Source organism: Hippocampus zosterae, chromosome 5 (assembly GCF_025434085.1).
Source record: "Hippocampus zosterae strain Florida chromosome 5, ASM2543408v3, whole genome shotgun sequence".
NCBI lineage: Eukaryota > Metazoa > Chordata > Actinopteri > Syngnathiformes > Syngnathidae > Hippocampus > Hippocampus zosterae.
The window spans coordinates 10574362-10594589 of record NC_067455.1 but is presented as its reverse complement, the minus strand read 5'-3'; the positions used below and the strand labels follow the sequence as shown (position 1 = coordinate 10594589).

Genomic DNA, 20228 nt, shown 5'->3' with positions numbered 1-20228 from the left:
TTGTTTTTATTTTAAGGAATTACTTCTCAAATATTTTACATTAGGCATTTAACTGAAAAATGAACTTTAAAAAAAGCCGACTATTGGTATTCTTCCGTGCCGCATATTGCTGGTGGAAAAAAACACGGTCGAGACGACCGCCATCTGTAGGATTGGAGCGTCCGCTCGTTTGAGTAGCCGAAACTGCAATTCAGTTAAAAAAAAAAATTGAATTCGTTCCGAGATTTTTCTTCTATAAATATATAACATGTTCTTACTCCAACATAAACACACATAAGCAGAAGAATATGGAGTCTATGATCAAAGTGTATGGACAGAGAAAGTAACAGAATATGCTACATTTGCTTATGAATTGTTTTAATATTTGTTTTCATGATTTATGAGTTGATTATGAAGGTTATGAATTGGCACTCGCAAAAAAAAAACTGAGCATGCATATAAAGTAAACCAACAGTTGCAAAATTCTGTCATTTATTCATCTGTAATTCGATCAGGAAATACCTTGGAATCTTTGAAAGAGGAATTTTTGAAGGAATTAGCACAATATTTGGAAGGAAAAAAAGTGAGTGTTCCAAAAAGCATCGACACATTTTCACTTCAAAAGACCAAATTAGAGTTCTTGTATATTGTACCTTCCATTGACCATTTATAGTCAAACACATTTTGGGGTAGTTTCAACTTTATCATTCAACATATAGAATGGAGCGCTTGAATTGTCATCAGCAAAGGGGACAAAAAAATCTAAGCTGTTGTGTCTGCTGCATCCTCAAATTTCTCACTCATTCCCTTCATTCTACAGTTTGTGTCCTACTCTACTTTCCATATGGCTATTTTAGCATCATGCTGCGAAGATCCACTCAGGACGTAGCGGTCCTCAGCAGAGCAGAGTGTCTTGATGCTGTCTGAATGGGCCTGCAGCTCCTTTGCCACTCTCTGGATGCACCGCCATTAACTGGCCTCTCAGCTGACCATCACAATGACCTCCCACACCGCTCTCTGCACAGCAGCCGGCCCAGATCTTAAGTGTAGGACGAAGAACGTCACTGAAAATAGTTCTCATCGTTACAGTCAGTCAAATGTGACAAAACAAAAAAGGCTCACCTGGTCCTTGACTCGGATCATGCAGCTGACCCCAGAGCAGCCTGTCAGGGAGATCCTCTTGAAAGCAGCTTTATGGCCATCAGCGTGCCACACATAGAGCTCACCGGAGTCTGCCAATCCTGTCCAGAGCTCACCTCGCTGGAACACACACACAGAAGAACACTGGCAAGTCAAAGTTTAACCAGCCTAAGGCAATGTTTCCCTTCCCTTCTCAAGCCAAGGCAATACATTTTAAAATGGAGACATCATGGAGCATGAATGGCAATGTCTGGTGTTTAAAAAAATGTCACAAATGTTTTAGGTACTGTAATGATCATCCATCCATTTTCCGATCCGCTTTATCTTCACAAGGGTCGGGGTGGGTGCTGGAGCTCGAACCCACGACCTCATTTTGCAGAGTTTGATTTACGAGTTAATTTTTATTGCCATTCTCTTTGCAGCGGTTTTGCTCCATATAGTTGACTTCAGTCTCAGGTACTGATTTACTACCTAATGACCCAGCAGAAGAATCAATCGTCACAGATGGCCAACAACATTTTGCATACTGCAATGACACGAATGGCTAATTTATTCAATCTATATCTAAAAAGCACAATAAAACAAAAATTGAGTCATTCTTCACAAATCTAAATGCTGTTTCTTTTATTGATTTGTTTGTTCCTGCTTCTATTAGGAATGTGTGTGCAAGATTGATAGATGTGTGCATTTTATTTCATGAAATCATGACCGTGGATGGTATGATAATCAACTATTTCTCTGCCATGCTTGTGATGTTGTGACAGTCATGATTTTGAATGAAAGTAACGGTAAGAATTAAAATGTTCTTTATATAAAACAGATCAGTCATAGTTTGCATTCAGAACAATCATCCATCCATCTATTCATTTTCCGATCCGCTTTATCCTCACAAGGGTCGCGGGGGAGGGGGGGGGGGTGCTGGAGCCTATCCCAGCCGTCTTCGGGCAGTAGGCGGGGGACACCCTGAACCGGTTGCCAGCCAATCGCATGGCACACAGAGACGAACAAACATCCGCACTCACACTCACACCTAGGGACAATTTTTGGGGTGTTCAATCAGCCTGCCATGCATGTTTTTGGAATGTGGGAGGAAACTGGAGTACCCGGAGAAAACCTACGCAGGCACGAGGAGAACATGTAAACTCCACACAATGATGCCGGAGCTAGAATTGAACCTCTACACTGTGAGGTCAACGCGCTCACCACTCGCCCACCGGGCTGCACCAGAACAATCATTCATTTTCTTTTTTATTTATGCAGTTAATTTAAAAACAAGTCTGTAGTTGGGGAGGGGAGGGGGTCACAAAGTGAAGTGGTGTGGCCTTGGCCACCCATGGCCTTGGTCGCTCCACACAGGAAAACTGTTAACTGAGATTTTTAACCGAAACCTCAAAACTGAGGGCAAAATAACAGTGATAATAATAATTATTATAATAATCAATTATGCTCACAGGGGCGGCCCGGTAGCCAAGTGGTTAGCACGTCGGCTTCACAGTGCAGAGGTACCGGGTTCGATTCCAGCTCCGGCCTCCCTGTGTGGAGTTTGCATGCTCTCCCCGGGCCTGCGTGGGTTTTCTCCGGGTGCTCCGGTTTCCTCCCACATTCCAAAAACATGCGTGGCAGGCTGATTGAACACTCTAAATTGTCCCTAGGTGTGAGTGTGAGTGCGAATGGTTGTTTGTTTCTGTGTGCCCTGCGATTGGCTGGCAACCGATTCAGGGTGTCCCCCGCCTACTGCCCGGAGACGGCTGGGATGGGCTCCAGCACCCCCCGCGACCCTAGTGAGGATCAAGCGGTACGGAAGATGAATGAATGAATTATGCTCACAATTTGAATAAACGATTCACAGTGAATTCAATTTTTCATTTCATTACTCTGACATTAGTGTTTGTTGTACATCTCCAACAAATATGAGGATGGTTCACCTCTGGGATGACAATCAAGTCGGTGAATCTACTTGTTGGGCCTCGAAGGTGCCCCGGCAGCGCCAGCCTTCTTTGTGGCATTCCGCTATTTTTTAGCTCCACAATGGTGTCGCCGCAGCCTATGAAACAAGCCAACACAAATGATTAGGAATCTTTGTCTCATGTGCATACAGGGATGTCATATGCACTTACAGCACCACAGTGTATCGCCATGGATCTGTATTGAGGAGATGCTTGCAGCTAATGTGAAACTGTCGCTTCAACTTCAGGTTGGATGAATCCCACTGCAGTATTGTCCCATCATTGCTGCATGAGTACATGTCAGAACTGGAGGGAAAGAGCATTAACATTGTTGACTCAATAAAGGCTTTTTGATTAAAGCACAATTAACCTGCCATTGCTCTTGCAAGTAGGGTCATTTCTGTTTGTGTTTGTTTTGTTTCAGCTCCACCTGTGGTGAAGGGCGTTTCCCTCTGGCCGGCGCACCTGTTCCCTGTTCTCATTGGCCTTGTATTTAAGGACTCCGAATTCTGGCACTGTTCGCTGCATTATTAACCTCGTTTGCTGTGCATGCTTACGTGTTGTTTTCTAGACCTCTCGATATTGTGAGTTATTCTTACTCCTTTAGTTCATCGTTTTGTAAGCAGAGTAATTGTTTAGTCATTTGATTTTGTTTGCCGTGTAAATTGAACACTTTTTTGGTATTCTTGGTGTTCCATTACCTTGCGTTTGTGTTCATTCCTAATTTTTTCCTGGATTCTTGCGACCGGTGTTTTCTGTTTTGGGCTTTGTCGCTTTGCGTTTTTTATTCATTCGTTCATCTTCCGTACCGCTTGACCCTCACTAGGGTCGCGGGGGATGCTGGAGCCCATCCTAGCCGTCTCCGGGCAGTAGGCGGGGGACACCCTGAATCGGTTCCAGCTCCGGCCTCCCTGTGTGGAGTTTGCGTTTTTTATTTATTTTTTAAATGAACTTTTTTGTTATTGCATTTTGTCTGCGTCTCCATTTCTGGGTTCCTAAACACTATTCGGTTCGTTTCGAACCTGACAAGTAGGCGGAATTTCTTTTGACAAAAATTACGGTATTACAAGAAAAAAAAATGGAGGAAATGTCAAGGACCATTTTCTGCCCACATCAACCGTTTGAGTACTGTTACACACAAAATATTACAAATGACTTTTAATAATGTCAAGTAAGCATCTGGACATGTCTACCTGCTGTGTTGTTCTCCAACATCCAGTGCAAGTCCAGTAACCTCGTACCTGTGCTTGGTTAGCTGTTTGTTGCAGGACAGGTTGTGAGCATTGATAATGTAGATGTTACAGTGTTGACAGGTTTAGTAAAGTCATGCATTTACATACATAAACAGACATACATAAACAGATTACGCACCTAAACTTACATGAACCTACTTCCATGCATGTGCATCTAAGTATAGGTGTAAAAACAATACATACATTTTTATAGGCGGTCTGGTGGAGTTTGCATGTTTGGCCCGTGCCAGTGTGGGTTTTCTCTGGGTGCTCGGGTTTCCTGAATCAAGCATTCAGCTACTAGTTGGAATTAAATACGCAGCCGTCTGTATTATTACTGGCGTGAAGAACTTGCACCATTTCACAAATGTTGTCATCATTTCACTTGCTACCCGTAAGAACTGTAATTGATTTTCACATCCTACGACTGGTGTAGTTACATGACCTTGTACCTAAATACATAATTTGGTTATGCATGTGTTGTATTTTGTTGATTGTATTATCATTTTTAAACATTGTAAAACCCACAGTTAGCCTTGCATGTGAAGTGAGCTTCACAAAGAAAAAGTAATTGACATCCTGGCCTAAACCCCTTATACCGTATATCATTCCAAAAAGTCAAACCAACAAAGGGCTCAATATGTGTGCAGATGGAAGGTGTTGTCAATGAATGACAGGCAACTGTAGGTGGATTTAGCGGTCTCTTCAAAGTATTTGCTTTGGAAACAGTTAGAACCTTGTATAAAAAATTTTTTTAAAAATCTGTACAGCAGCAAAACCACCCCAAACATTGGTGATTAACTTTCAACCCAGAACGGAACAAAATAAGGGTTCAATTCTTAAAAGGTCTTAACATATAGATAAAATTCAAACATTTTCCACACACAGAACTACACAAACTCAAAAACACCCCGTTTCAGGCTTCCATATGACACCAGTAGAATAACAAACCAAAGTCCTTTGGTTACTTAGTTTTGTAAATATTAATCTGCATCATGTCCTGAGGCTTGCCGAGTAAATTGTTGCACAACCCAAATTATAACCAACTGCATTCACTCTCCTGCACTTAAAGGCACTTACAGTAACTCATCGGACTGCATAGTAGAATTACAACTCCTGAATAGCATTGCATATTTCATGGTGTTTATAACCTAGGCTCTTGAGGATGTGAGCGAGGAAATTGAAATGTACCTGTGGTTGAAAACTTGGCGCAACTGGCATAATGTATCATTTCACAATGCAATTCAATGCCAATGTGGTCACAGCATAAGAGAGCACAGTGCTCTCATCACCAAACAAAAATACAGGCTCTAACTAATGGCGCCGAAGCCGCTTATATGAATGTTTACCTTGTGATCACAGTGAATAAAGCACATCAGTCTGTGCGTGTGTAAAGCACATCAGAAAAACCTGCTGATAATTGAAATCTAGAGGTTTGCCATTTCCTTAACCTGACCGGAACACAAATTTACATCTCTCCTTAGCCGACAGCATCGTGATAATCTGTGAAACAGCTGGAAGGCATTACATAATTCTGCAGGATCACCAGCTCAGGAATGAGACAAAGTGCTGTGTGTGACTTCTCATTTTGAGCTTTCCGGAAAACATCTCGTAAAACTTTCTTCCAACCTAGTTTGGTCCATCTAGTCCACTTTAGCCCGTTTGGGCTGAGGTAATAAAGGGACGTGCAGAAAACTCCTCACACAAAGGAGACATATCTGTGCAAATCCAACCCCACAATATTCCTGTGGTTATTATTATTATTTGGTATTTTTTGCCACACATTTCCATCTCTGCCTAGTCTCATCTCATTCCTCCTTCAACATTTAAGAATCGTTTGTGCTCATGCGACTGGGTGCTTCTCAGAATTCTTAAGGCCTTCTCTGTCAGCCAGCTTCTGCAAAGCCAATGTCTCGCCACCATCTTCATGGTGGCCCAGCTCATCTGACAAACAGGGCAACTCCTGATCGCTGGAATCCTTGTCCGAATCCTCGTCAGGATAAATAACGAGGAAACAGGCGGCAAGGAAGCCGAGGAAGGAGCTGCCAGAGGCCACCATCGGAATGACTCGCACGCTGCCGACGGCCTTGATGACCGCTCCCAGCGCTGATGCGACCAGAATCTGGCTTATATAGACCTGGAAATATACAAAGATTATATGGATTTAAGCATCCATTCATTTTCTAGCATTTGTCCTCGTTGGGGTCGTGGGTGAACTGCAGCAGAGCTGTTTTTTGGTGACAGGTGGACTACACCCTGGACAGGTCACCTGGGCGCATATAGATGACGAACCATTCACACTCACAATTACACCTATGGACAATTTAGAGTCTTCAATTAACCACCATGGGAGAAAGATGGAGTACCTGCAAAAAAGTCAATTTTACTCCGCACAAGATTCAAGATTTGCAACCCGGAAACTTAGAACTGTGAGGCAGTTGTGCTAACCACGAGTAAACCGCGTTAGAGCAGGTAGAGCTAATTGATATTTCAAATGATTTTTCACATGCTATAAGTTTTTTTTGTTTCGTTTTGGGAAAAACAAAGATGGGTTGGGTAAATTAACTCACTTGGCATGATAGGATAGCACAGTCAATGCCAAAACCTCTTCTAGAGTTGCCAGGACTGTGGTGGACGAACTGTGGGAACCAAAGATAGCAGAGAATGCAACTTCAATACCAATTCAGTTTTTCAGCTCATTAATTCAGTGGTGCCTTGAGATACAAGTTCTATTCAATTGTGGATCACACACTAACTCGAAATACCTATAAGTTAAATCATCTTTCCCATTGAAATGAATGGAAATGTCATGAATCCATCCGTTCTAGTATCTCTAAAAAAAACTCAACATTTTTATACTTGAATTGAAAGTTCCTCTTTCAATTCAGATGCTCATGCTGGTGCGCAGACAGACTGGTCATTGAGACTTCTCATTTCCTCTCAGCTATCAGTACGGCACAAAAATTTGTTGTAAATGATTAAGCCTGTGTGTATTGTTATAATAACTTGCCTAAATGTTTTGTCGCGAGATATCAGTGACAGAGATATCAGTGACTGAAAGAAGATCAACACCAGCACAGTGTGACTAGAGTTTCCCATTTTATGTTAGCATTCAGGTCGTGGAGGCTGTGGTTGTCACATGGAATTCTCTTTGTATTATGTTTAGTTTGATGGTCACCTAACACTTGACTTTAATAAACAGCTTGAAGCCTCCTTTCGAACAATATTTACTAATTATATCCGCCAAATGTTGTGAAGGGAGTTGAGTCACCTTCCATCATGCAGTGCCAGATGCCAAATTTGAACTTGCAAAGCACAAAAAAAAAAAAAAGAAGAAAGAAACGGCCATTCATTGGTTTGTATTTTGAAAAAGTTGGGTCACTCATACCTCAAGGCACCTTTATACATCAATGTTCATTACTCTGTTTGCAGATTGCATCAGTACCTCTTTAATTTCATGATACTGTCCTAATAAGGCATAAGGACAGTAGGACATGCTCATAGAGATGATGCCCATGCTGCTGATCATTACCATGGCAACGTACACATTTGGAAAGATAGCCATCACCGCGGTTCCTAAGGTTAGAAAGGCACAATAGTAAACAGATACATGAAATATCTAGGAGATTCTAGCGTATTGCTGCTGTTCATTGTGCCATGCATGTATTCTCACCTATTGCAAAACCCAGAGTCCCCATAATGTAGATGACCTTGATGCTCAGGTCAAAGTTATCCAGGTACTTCTGAAGGATAGCTGGTTTAAAAAAAAAAAAAGAGAATGGGGGGTTGTACCGTGAAATGAGTCAGTAAGTCTCTTGAAATGCTCATTTGGACTTGTGCATTTATACCTGAGCAGACAGCAGCAGTTGCCGCATTGACTACAAGCCCCCAACACCCCATTTGGACTCCACTGTTATAATTCAGAAACTCTGTGGAATTGGATGGTGCCTGGGGGGGGGGGGGGGGGGGGATGAGGACATATTCATTGCACAATAGCTTTACATAATCCTATTATGTATTAGAAATACATGCATTTAGAGTAGAGTATTTGAGTGCCACATTTCCATCAAGAAAAAAAAAAAAAGACATCGTCCCCTGCGCTTGTTTCTATTCAACAAGCTGGTCATATATTGAGGTAATATTTTTTTCATTTTTCTCCAAAGCCCAGTTGTTTGAGCACCATTGGCTGAAGCTATTTGCCATCATTTATAAGGCTATCATTATTCTATTAGGTCGAGCAGTTTTCTTTTAGTTTGTTTTTTATCTTAGCTTTTGGAAATTGAAATGAATCTGCATCCTGTGCCTGATGAGTGTTTTGTCAGAGGGACTCACCGGTACACTTGATTATCAAAATATATTTTTTTTCTGATTGAATTGTCTGTTTTTTTAATGAAGGCAAGAGTCTTGCATCAGACCTAATTAGATTGTGCATATGTACCTAAAGCCAAAGCCATTTACACACTGCATCAGAAGAGTAGCAAGAGTGTGTACGTGTCTGTGTGTGTGTGTGTGTGTCCGTACCTTGGGGTCACCATGGAAGATGACTTGTCCCATGAAATCTGTGTAGAAGACGGCTTGAGCTATGTAGGAGAACCATGTGACTAGGTGGCATACACACAGCCTCATCAGTTGCTTTGGCATCTGCGCAGTACATAACCAGAAGAGACCAGGAAGTATTGTCATTTCGCAAAAACAGGACGTTCATACGCAAACAGACCAAATGAATGTGTTTGCGATTTGTGCTTCAAAAAAAGATTGCAATTATCTTTCACCTTCAGCATTGACAACCACAGCAGTCGTACGGTTGTGCCCCTGCTGGGCCTGCCATCGCTGCTGGAACCTTCTGAAGATAGACTGCTTTCAGACAACTGAAACTCCCTGCTGTCTGTATGTAGCTGCAGATCACTCAGATCATTCAGACTGCGGGAAGTGGTGATTGGCGGAGGGCTTGAGGTGGTTGTCCGTCGCAGTCTGTGACGCTGCGATCCCACTCGTCCATAATACGAGAATGTGAAAGAGGGCTGAAGAAAGAGAAAATGAATTTTTTTTTACATGCAGTGTTTTGGTTTTTTTTTAAGTGCAGTATTCCATTATTCATTGCAAGGGTTATGCTCCTATAAGTGAAATCCGTGAAGTAAAGGTTGATTTATTTCATGTTTTTTTCGTTGATTATGTATGGAATTTTTTTTTTGCTTATAGGATGTTTTTTGCTTAAATGCTTCTTTGTCTATAAAAACGTATTTTTTTAATTTAATACGTTTTGTTATGTCCTGTGTGGAGTTTGCATGTTCTCCCCGGGCCTGCGTGGGTTTCCTCCGGGTACTCCAGTTTCCTCCCACATTCCAAAAACATGCATGGCAGGCTGATTGAACGCTCCAATTTATCGCTAGGTGTCAGTGTGAGTACGCATGGTTGTTCGTCTCTGTGTGCCCTGCGATTGATTGGCCGGTTCAGGGTGCCGCCCGTGAGGATCCTTGTGAGGATAAAGCGGTTTGGAAAATGGATGGATGGATGCATGTTGTCATTATTATACTGTATCTTTTTCCATTTAGAGTACTGGATTTTATGGGGTTGGGGGCGTGATAAGCTGACAAAAATAATCAGTGAAACAGAGAAGCCACTTGGTAGCGAGGGAACACAGTATTCATCATTTTTCATACAAGACATTCAAAAACGTGCTTTACTTGTCGGTAGAATGTATGCTTGCGTGGCCGTGGAGAAGCCGTGGCACTGAGGAGCCGAGTGCCGGCTTTGGTGGAGGTATGGTTTTTGTTTGCATTGCAGTGCTCGGTGGGGGACAAGCCAGCATTGACGCCAACACCATTAGCCAGCTTGGTCTGCTTAACGGGAGAGAAACAAAAGCAATAGTCACGAACAAAATGCCTCCCCCCCATTTCAGCAAACATATCAGGAGCGCTACTTATCCTTTACCTTTGATTTAATATTTGAGCCCTCAGAGACAGGACTAACTTCAGGAGGAACATTAATCTGACCATTAAGATCAGGTAAAGCAGAATCTCCAGATTCCACAACTGTGGTTTCATCTGTTAATTTGGGTGGTCCACTAGGATTTAAAACCCCAATACTCTGGTTTGAAGGCTTGAAAACATCTTCTAGACCTTTCTGGATTCCGGGTAAAGCCTGATGTACCTCTGGCAAGAAAAGGTGCACCTGCAGGTCAAGGTCAGGATCCAGCTTGATTTTCATGTCTGGCATGGCTAAGACTGAATCGCTTTTACTCCGCATTCGCTCCATAGCCACAAAGTCCATTAACTTGGCCTCAGAATCTGATCGGTCGTTCTCTCGGCACAGGGGGTCCTCTTCTGCGATGACTTCAAGGAGCGGTGGTGTATGACTAACCAGTCGGTAAGTTGATTGACTGGTAGAATCCCTTCTTCCTGTGATATTAAGTTGCTGGGATGCCACGAATTGCTTCTCGGGGATACTGAACATATGCAGTATGACGGAGATAAAGAAGATGATGGCCGCAAAAAGGAAGAGCACTTGCTGCTGTGACTTAAATGCTTGGCCCAGAGCTGTGCCAGTCCAGTCGAGACCACCTAGCATGTAACCCAAAGCGCCACCTAGTCCTGCAGAGGATACACAAACACACAACAAAATGGCATCATTGTTTGGATGCCAAATCATGTTCTATGTGCCTGTTCCACTAGATTGGACATTGCCATGACTGGACTGCATTCATAACATTCTTATGCCATTTCACAAGCTACCGTTCATAATGTTGATGATACTATTAACCGATGACTCCCTGTAATTCTTGCCTACTTGTCCATGACTCGTTACAGGTCCACAAGTTTAGTGAGTTGAGGATTCATGAGCGTAATCTATTCAGAAGCACAATCTGTGAAGTCATGCTGAAATCGCTACCTGCCGAAAAGGCGTGGATATTTAGGGCCATATCTTGCTCCTCTGTGTCCGCAACATCAAGAAGGTAAGCTCTGATGGGTCCATCGCATGCATCGGCACAGAAGTCCAGCACCACCACTCCCAAAACTGTGAGGATGATGCCCATTGGCTGACTACTGGGACGGTCACCAATGGAAAGGCCTGCAACATATTTGCATTCTTTTTTTTAATCCTTCGGTGTGAGTCATCCGCAGGGAATGGGATTTTTTAGAAATTAACTTTGACCTCACCAATTAAGGATCCGTTTAAGAACAAGGCCATACCGAGCAGTACACCAACACACAAAGCCAGTATGAAAGGCCTCCTCCGACCCCAGCGCAGCGTACAGCGATCGCTGGCCGAGCCCATCACAGGTGTGAGGATGAGACCAAAGATAGGACTGAGGAACCATGTTAGACTGTAATATTGTTCAGGCAGGCCTTGGAAAAACAGACACAAAATAGTCAATTCATTGAATAAATTGCTATTCAAGGGGAGGTCACAGGATACTCAACAGTTCACTTTGACAAAAGAACTTTATAACTTTAATGTCAAATGCACGGCAGAACCAGTCAAGAGTTGTGAGCGTTTGTAAAATGAATTTCCATGAAATGCTTCTTTATAAGGCAGCTTTGTGCTGCCTTTTTGGAACGAATGCTCTTAAATTACACCATTCATATAGTTGTCATGCACTGATTTACATTTCATTTTTCGCTTTGGCAGTGCGCAAACACTTTGTGATGTGTTGGTTTTTTTTTTTTTTTTGGTCTCCCTGTATTTCCTACAACTTGGTTTCTAAATAGCGAAGGGCATACCAGTTGATGCATAAATGACGGTATCTTGCACAGAAATACCAACCAGTCAGCCAAAATGACATTTTCACGTGAACTTGTGCAGCATACACATTTTGTTCCATTAAAAAAAAAAAAAACACACACATTCATGTTAGGGCGGCCCGGTACAGTGGTTAGCACGTCGGCTTCACAGTGCAGAGGTACCGGGTTCGACTCCGGCTCCGGCCTCCCTGTGTGGAGTTTGCATGTTCTTCCCGGGCCTGCGTGGGTTTTCTCCGGGTGCCCCGGTTTCCTCCCACATTCCAAAAACATGCATGGCAGGCTGATTGGATGCTCTAAATTGTCCCTAGGTGTGAGTGTGGGCGTGGATGGTTGTTCGTCTCTGTGTGCCCTGCGATTGGCTGGCAACTGATTCAGGTTGTCCCCCGCCTACTGCCTGAAGACGGCTGGGATAGGCTCCAGCGACCCTAGTGAGGATCAAGCGGTTCGGAAAATGGATGGCTGGACATTCATGTTAGCCTGGTTTGCAAAACAACAGATTTTCCCATGCCCTGTAGAGAAGCAGAGCTTTGTTTTTGTCTCCATTGGATTCCGAGCCAGTCAGCTGGCTAGTTCTCACGGGAAGAACATGTTACCCACCCCGCCGTCCGCTGCCGAGGTCTTCAATACCCTCTTAAGTCAACACAATTGCGGCGGCTGCACTTGCAAAGCATGAAAGGGGGCGAGCAAAGACGGTCATGCAGTTTGTGATACATACATTCAGCTGTTTATATCATATATATAAAATATACATATATATATTTCAATTCTGGGTTTTTCAGTTATTTGACAATATTTTTAATAGCAAAATAAAAAAACTAACTTTTTTTTAAGCAAGGAATATTCTTTCAATCCAAGGTTCAGATGCAACATTGGGCTGCAGCTAATTATTGAAAAGAAATGAAAGCAAACGAGGCATTGTGGACACAACATGGCATCACCCAACACAAGTTCATCTTGCCAAAACTGACGAACCACTTTAAACCGTAAAAATGACCAAGGTGAATTTACTAATAGACAACACGCACAGAAAATAAAAGTTGCTGGAAAGGGAAAGGATGTCACGTTGCGAGGTGAACCCCAAAAAGCAGGCAGGAGAGAGGAGAAGGGTGTATTTGAAGAAGTGTATTGTTAAAATTTAAGTAGCAAACAAAAATCATGGCTGAAACAAACCTGATTGCAGCAAACAAACATGACAGGAGTCCTTTTATACAACTAATTACCAAATGACCCACAGGTGTGCAGCTGGCGGGGAGCCCTACAGTGCCACCTGTTGGTCCCTAAACCGAACAAAGGAGTGACATTCCCCATGACGGTGAAGTGAAAGCGCCATCACTGTTGCTACTGAAATGCAGTCACAGCGCTTGAGAGCGGGAAATGCTAAAATTTAAACAGGCGAGTTCTGTTCATGTTTGCCATGTATCGGGCTTGGCTTTTTAAGCTTCTTTCAGTTGTTTACGAGTTAATAATTTTGTCAACTGTGTTGACTGGTCTGCTGATTCGTCCTCTCTTGACGACTTTCAACAAAATGGAACACAGTGCTTGGCTGCAACCGGCAGAGGTGCTGGTGATTAACTCTTGACGATTTTGCTCTCATAATTCATTTTGACATTAACTATGGTTAGTTGAGACACAAAATATATCGAAGAGTAACAGTCGATTACTTAAGGGCTAATTTTCTCCAAAGTAAAAGACCAATGAAATCCATACTTCTGACCAGTTTACAAATGCATTGTTTACCGCTGGGAAGTTGTATAGCCACACAGTGTTGAAGGCAAATTGCACAACTGTATGATAGGCCCAAGAAAAAGAGGACAAAATGAAAACTAGCTGCATGTGCATTTTCAACGGATGGGAAACAGCACCGCAAAGCCGGATGCTTAGATAACGTAAAAGCCTCCATAACACCCTGAATAGGGTTTTCAAACTAATCTTTCTCTCAATATTGCAAAGGCGGAGAAAGACGGTGAAGCTGAAATGTGCTGTGTTGGACATTCTTGACATACCAGGAAAAAGTGCCTTTGTTCCGTTTGCCATTGACATTGCCGATAGCTATTGCTGGGCATGCAGGTTACGTGACACTATGGTGCAACACATCCGCTATGCCAGTCCAGTTCCCAAACAGTTCTCCCATAATTGCTGCAGGGATTTTTTGTTTTTATTGGTATGCTGAGTGTGGCATTTCTAAAAGCATTCCTGCAATAATTAATCATGCGACAAATGTTTACGCTTGCTGAATTGACAGTGAGGCCAATTTATGACTTTTACAAAGCTACCTGAAATGCAGCGGAAACAGAGGCTCTCACATGAGATGAAGCAAAAGTAAATACAATACCTGCAGTTAAATGACAGGCGGTCAGAGTGCTTGGTTAACATTATAACGAGGGCTCCGATTTTGTTGTAATGGTCAAAAACAATATTGAGACAGTATAAAGATGCTGTCGCGCTGACTTGTTACCGATCACATTCTTTCATGAATCCTAGGCTGAGGCTTTTAGAATGTAGTTGATAACACAAATGTTGGATAAAGACAAGACAATAAAAGTACAGTATAAGACAAGACAAATTCGAGAGGGGAAAAAGACGAAAAACAGGAAACTCTGGTTAAATGCCGCATCAATTTTCCCACTTTAGAGGCTAGTGACGACAATCAGATCACAAGGCAAATGTTGATATAATAATTTGAGCGCACCCTAAATTATATATATATATATATATATAGAGAGAGAGAGAGAAAGAGAAAAAGAGAGAGAGAGAGAGAGAGAGAGAGAGAGAGAAAGAGAGATCAATAAACACACAATGGCAAATGTGCATGGGCGGGGTTGACTGGGAGGATTATTTGAAAGGATACTTGTTTCTAAAAAGACTTGTGTGTGACAGTCCTGAAAATTATCCCAAAATACAAAGCGGGTGGCGGCATGGTGTCGACTGGTTAGCACATCTGCCTCACAGTGCAGATGTTCCTTGTTTGATTTCAGCACTGGCCTTCTTGTGTGGAGTTTACATGTTCTCCCTGTCCATGTCTGCAATAGTTTGCTCCAAGTACTCCGGTTTCCTCCCGCATTCCAAAAACATAAAATGAACACTCTAAATTGTCCCTTGGTATAAAAGTGAGGGTGAATGGTTCTTTGTCGAAGTGTGCCCTGCGATTGGCTGGCAGCCAGTTCAGGATCTTCACCGCCTGCATTCAGAAGACGGCTGGAATGGGTTCCAGCATGCCCGGGGACCGTGAGGATAAGCGGTTCAGATAAATGGGTAGATGGATAACAGAGGGGAATTTTACTACGACACTGACCAGCCACAATATTAAACCACTAATGTAAAATTATAACATATATTATAATATAAGGATCATATTATATATGTTGCCATTATAAAATATAATACAACTAACATCCCCCAATACTCATGGTGTGGCAATTGCATCTTCACACATTTGTGGATTTTTTTTTTCAATTTAAAAAACTATTATTTTCATATTTCCTCCAGGATACAGGTATCTTTCTCCGCAGTTCTCTCATTTTTCGTAGAAAACAGCCAATATTCATCAGCGATTTCTTATGTTAAAAAAAGAAGTGGTTTTTATTTTCACCTCGCCAATGCATTTCAATGGGACGTCAATGCTACCCGCACTTTGACGATTTTGAGGCAAGCCCGGTCTTCTCCTCCGCGAAGAGCAGGGGTCGACTCTTAACTTTCAGTTTTGATTGACACAGTCGGAGTATGTTATGTCCTAAAATGGTCGACTCTCTCATAGGACTAAGTCAGGTCCCCAACATATTAGGTACAGAACATTATGATGCAATTCAGTCATGCGTTGTTATTGACAAGATCAATTATGATGTCACTTATCATCTTTGCTGCTATTATATTGGGTTCCATTGTCACATTGTGTAAGTGGTCACGGGTGCTCATAATGTGTACGTGGGCCTAAAATGTACAGCTTCCAGCCTTAAGCTAAATTCAGCGCAAACCTGACTTTGTACTCAAGTAACTTTAGTACAAACAACTTGACGGTCTCAAAGTGTTAACGTTTGATTTTCAAAACTGGAATCATGAAACTACTTTATTGCCATAGGCCAAGCAATTCATTTAACAAGACTGGCAACTGCAGGGCTTCAAATGAGAGTTTTGACTTGTTTTCTTACCTATCTGCAGCAACACTGGTGTGACCAGGGCAGTTTCCAGAGCATAGCAGAATTCTCGACCAAACATTACTGCTCCGTGCATTACCCAGCGGTGCGTGGGGATCTGCATGCCTCTGCTTTGGCCCGATGCGTCCTCTGCATCCTCTGTCTCACTTTCGCGATCTTCTTCCATCGGCCTCCTCTTGTCATCAAGGTCTGAGGCTGCCAGTTCTCCCATCAATGCTTTCATATGTGCTTCTTTGTCCCGTTATATTGTGGCTGTAGCTCTACGAGAGATACAATCAACATCCATGAGTTCGTTTTCAATTTTCACAAGCAAAGGGAGTGTTTAGTCTTTTGCGTAAACCCCTCTGTAATATTCACATCACTCCTGTCATCAAATTTTCCCCAGTGTGGGACAGATTAAGGATATCTTAAAACCTTGAACTGCCTCGCCACTTCATACAGCAAAGTCGTTTCAAAGCATTCACAACCACCTACTGAGTCCTCTGCAGTGCAGCCCCTGTGCACATCACAGAATTAATGTGCATTTACTTCTCTTTTTGCTGTCCTAACTTTTCCGTTTGAGGGCCGCACACAGCCAAATGCAAGGATGAAAAGGCCACTTCAAAATTCTTTAACCTTTTGAAACACGCTTATCTTTATTCGCTACAGTGCTTTGAAGATGAATTGTGTTATTCCTTGAATCATAAATGGTTCGTTTGTACCTTTGAATATACAGAAGAGGTCAACCACATTCCCTTCTAACTTTGCCCACCTTCACGTTTTTTACCTCGCTTTGCGGCCCATCTCAAATGTCACTTTTAGAATTGTTTTTTTTGGGGGGGGGGGGGGCATGTCGCAGGCCGCTGAAAAATGGATGGCGGGCCACCGCTGGTCTAACACCATGAATAAATTAACCACTTACCTGAAAATGGCCAATGATGAAAATCTTAACCCATCCATCCTGTTTTCTAAAGGATTTGATAACTAAAAAGGATCCTGTCGCTCAGCAGGGAAGCAAGTGTTTCTCAGTAGGATACAAACTGGAAGGGGTGTTATGGGTAGAGGTTTGGAGTTACTTTGTAACTGTGGTTACAGTGACAGCGTGGGGTAGTGGAAGCTTTTGGATTGTGCAAGATTTGAGCGTCCTTGTCAGCGGAGGTTGTCAGCAGCAAAGGCCACTTGGAGCCAAAACGTGTGGCAGTTCCTCGAGAAATACGGCAACCTGCAGAAAAATGGATTTAAATCCAGTATTGCACAGCCCATATGAGATTTGATTTGAGATTATCTTCCACGTGCACAACGTTGCATTTTTCTGCAGCCACACTGACACGTGGGCCATCAAAGGCAAGATTACATATCAGATTTATCCGAATAAACAATCAACCTTTGAGCAAATATGATGCAGTGAAAGAGAATCTCATGTTTAGATCCCCACTAGAAATGACACTCTTGTGTGTGACTGCTCAATGATACAGTTTGTCTGTCTGAGAAAGAAATCAATTCATGCAACTACAGTGTAATAATTTAGCTATCCCAAGACAACTACACAAATATGCCCCTGAGGAGCTTTGAAAATTGGGGTGATGACAAGCAATACGATGATGCGAAGATCTTCTGATGAAGCCACAACATTTCTCATTCTTAGTGTCAACATTTTAAAAGGGCTGGAAATATATAGCTCAACATAATTGGCATAACATAGCATAGTTTTAGAAATAGTTTGAAATGTCCTTGGAAATAAAGCTAACTCAATACGACTTTTAACTGGTTTGCATGATTTGTTTGGCCCAGTTTTGTGATTAGGCATTGAGGCACTTGTTTGTAGTTAACCGAGCCCTTGCCATTTACGTGAGTGAATAACAAACGGTAAAGATTAACAAGTAATTGTCTCAAAATCCGCTGGTAAGCAATGTGACCGCCGTCACGACTACTTGCCTCACTTTGTGCTCTGGATAATCGGTTCGTTTAATATCCTTGTTGAGCAGACGTCTGACACCCACTCGGCAATCATTACTTTTTTTCTGCTACAGTTCTAACCTTAGGTTTTCCTGAGCAACTTATTCGGCAAAAATAAATGCTCCATGAAATATGGCGAACAAATTAAGAGCTCTCCCCCATGAGAAGCAATCACAGCAATCTATCTGACTGTATGCCCAAAGCGATGACACCAAGTCTGAATAAGACATGACTTTGATGATGCACTCTTTGGCAAAAGGCCATTGGCGATTTATTCAAGGCTGAAACTAAAAAAAAAACTTGGCTCAGATGCAGCAATTAAGATTTTACACGCTTGCATCAAGCATTAATGTCGAAAGAGCAATGTATTCGCTGACAGACTCTTCTGTTTACCTGTAAGCACCGTGAAAATGAATGTTTCCCACCTAGGAATGAATGGTATTAGTGGAGATTGCTGAGCCAGTCGGGACATGTTTTTAGAAGGTTGCTCCCCTTCCTTTAATCTCCCGTGTGCATTTAATACGTCATGTGTCAAGTCCAGCTGCGCCAGTTACTACTATTTCATTGCTTGGCTAGCGTTATACTTGAAGCGCTAACGTGCTGTTCAACGGTGACTGCATTTTGCATTTGTAAAGAAATAATAGTAAAGATTCAGAAACAGACCTGAAAATGTTACTCCATAAACAACCCGCTTCTTCGTCGCAAAGCGTCTTCGATACCGCGGACAGCGAAGCTCTCTGTTTGGGCTAGCGAGGTTGGCTAACCTTTGGAACCCTAATAAGTACGCTTTTAACGCGCCACTTGCAACTACAGTACCCCCCCTTCAACCTCACCGGTTTCCACAGTAACAAAGAGAGGCGTGGCCAGGATAGCAACCCACAGGATAGTGGGTTGCGTCATCACACGTGCATTTCCGGAAGGTGACGACAAAATGTAACGTAGCACGAATCAAATGTACATAAATTAATGCAATGCCTTTTTGTTTTCATGAAGAACATTACATTTGTTTTCAATTTGGTATTCTTCGGGCATGAAGCAATTATAACTATTTCTGCTTGAGTCCAATATTTTTGAATGTATATATATATTTTTTCAAATCCCCCCAAGCATTACGTCCTCGGTTTATAAATGCAGAATATGATTGTCGTTATTCTAATTTGCATCTCTTCAATAAAGACGTTGAAAAAATCTACATAAATGATCTGAAAAGACTGGCCATACTATAATGACTGAGGATAAATACAACACTTGTTTTGTATTTAAAGATACCGAAATTTGCAATATTGTTCGTGTTCTTTCATTCTGTTGGAAAATGTTAATGTTTTATGGTATTTTAATTAATATTTAGTGTTACATTGAATCTTTCAAATTTGTAGACAACAAAAAAAGGTAAAAAGATTTTTGTCTTATAGTGTACTTTTATTGTTTATTTGAAGTCTGTTAATAAAATGTCAATTTTTCAATTTTCTGAACCATTTTATCCTCACAGGGTCGCGGGCATGGTGGACCGTCTCAAAGCTGACTCTCTGACAGGTGGTTTATTAAAGTGCTGCGCACTGTACAATACATTAAAAGGTGAACTGAATTGTTCTCCCAGCATTGCTGGCGCCTACAAAGGTTATCATTGTTCCTTGACTTTGTTTTTCTCTTCTGAGGTAATCCAAGCCATAAAAATATTTATACATTCATCCAACTACAAAAAGCTGTAGTCACCACCTCTTTTTTTTTAATTACTGTCTTTCATCCCTTTAAACCAGGCATGTCCAAAGTCCGGCCCGCGGGCCAAATCCGGCCCGCGGTCGAATTTCATCCGGCCCTCGGCCCCTGTCATAAAATCAGTGTACCAAAGCTCGTGCTGGCCCTTCTGTCAAATTTTACAAGTCAAAGCGGCCCCCGAGCCAAAAAGTTTGCCCACCCCTGCTTTAAACTCTTCCATTAAGATGCTTTGTGAATGGCATCATTTGATTGATTTGACCATACAAGTCAGGCGGCCCGGTAGTCCAGTGGTTAGCACGTCGGCCTCACAGTGCAGAGGTACCGGGTTCGATTCCAGCTCCGGCCTCCCTGTGTGGAGTTTGCATGTTCTCCCCGGGCCTGCGTGGG

The 20228-nt window shown here is 42.3% G+C and overlaps 1 protein-coding gene across 3 annotated transcripts; it reads right to left on the bottom strand.

The window, feature by feature from the left end:
- Window positions 1-455: 455 nt before the first annotated feature.
- Window positions 456-18979, bottom strand: slc45a4b (solute carrier family 45 member 4b). Of its 3 annotated transcripts, none has more exons than XM_052066077.1 (18): window positions 18789-18979; window positions 17092-17391; window positions 16185-16450; window positions 11455-11643; window positions 11186-11365; window positions 10229-10887; window positions 9982-10137; window positions 9070-9318; window positions 8819-8938; window positions 8146-8245; window positions 7971-8051; window positions 7743-7873; window positions 6868-6936; window positions 4259-6434; window positions 3237-3371; window positions 3045-3163; window positions 1102-1239; window positions 456-1018 (listed from the first exon to the last, which is right to left on the bottom strand). In XM_052066077.1, exons 3-14 carry the CDS (start codon window positions 16411-16413, stop codon window positions 6141-6143), a joined length of 2457 nt encoding a protein of 818 aa, XP_051922037.1. In that variant the 5' UTR covers window positions 16414-16450; window positions 17092-17391; window positions 18789-18979; the 3' UTR covers window positions 456-1018; window positions 1102-1239; window positions 3045-3163; window positions 3237-3371; window positions 4259-6140. The 3 variants fall into 3 exon arrangements, with proteins under 3 accessions (XP_051922037.1, XP_051922039.1, XP_051922038.1); XM_052066079.1 differs by having other exon boundaries at window positions 9982-10134; XM_052066078.1 differs by lacking the exon at window positions 18789-18979 and adding an exon at window positions 18551-18724.
- Between the last annotated feature and the right edge of the window lie 1249 nt (window positions 18980-20228).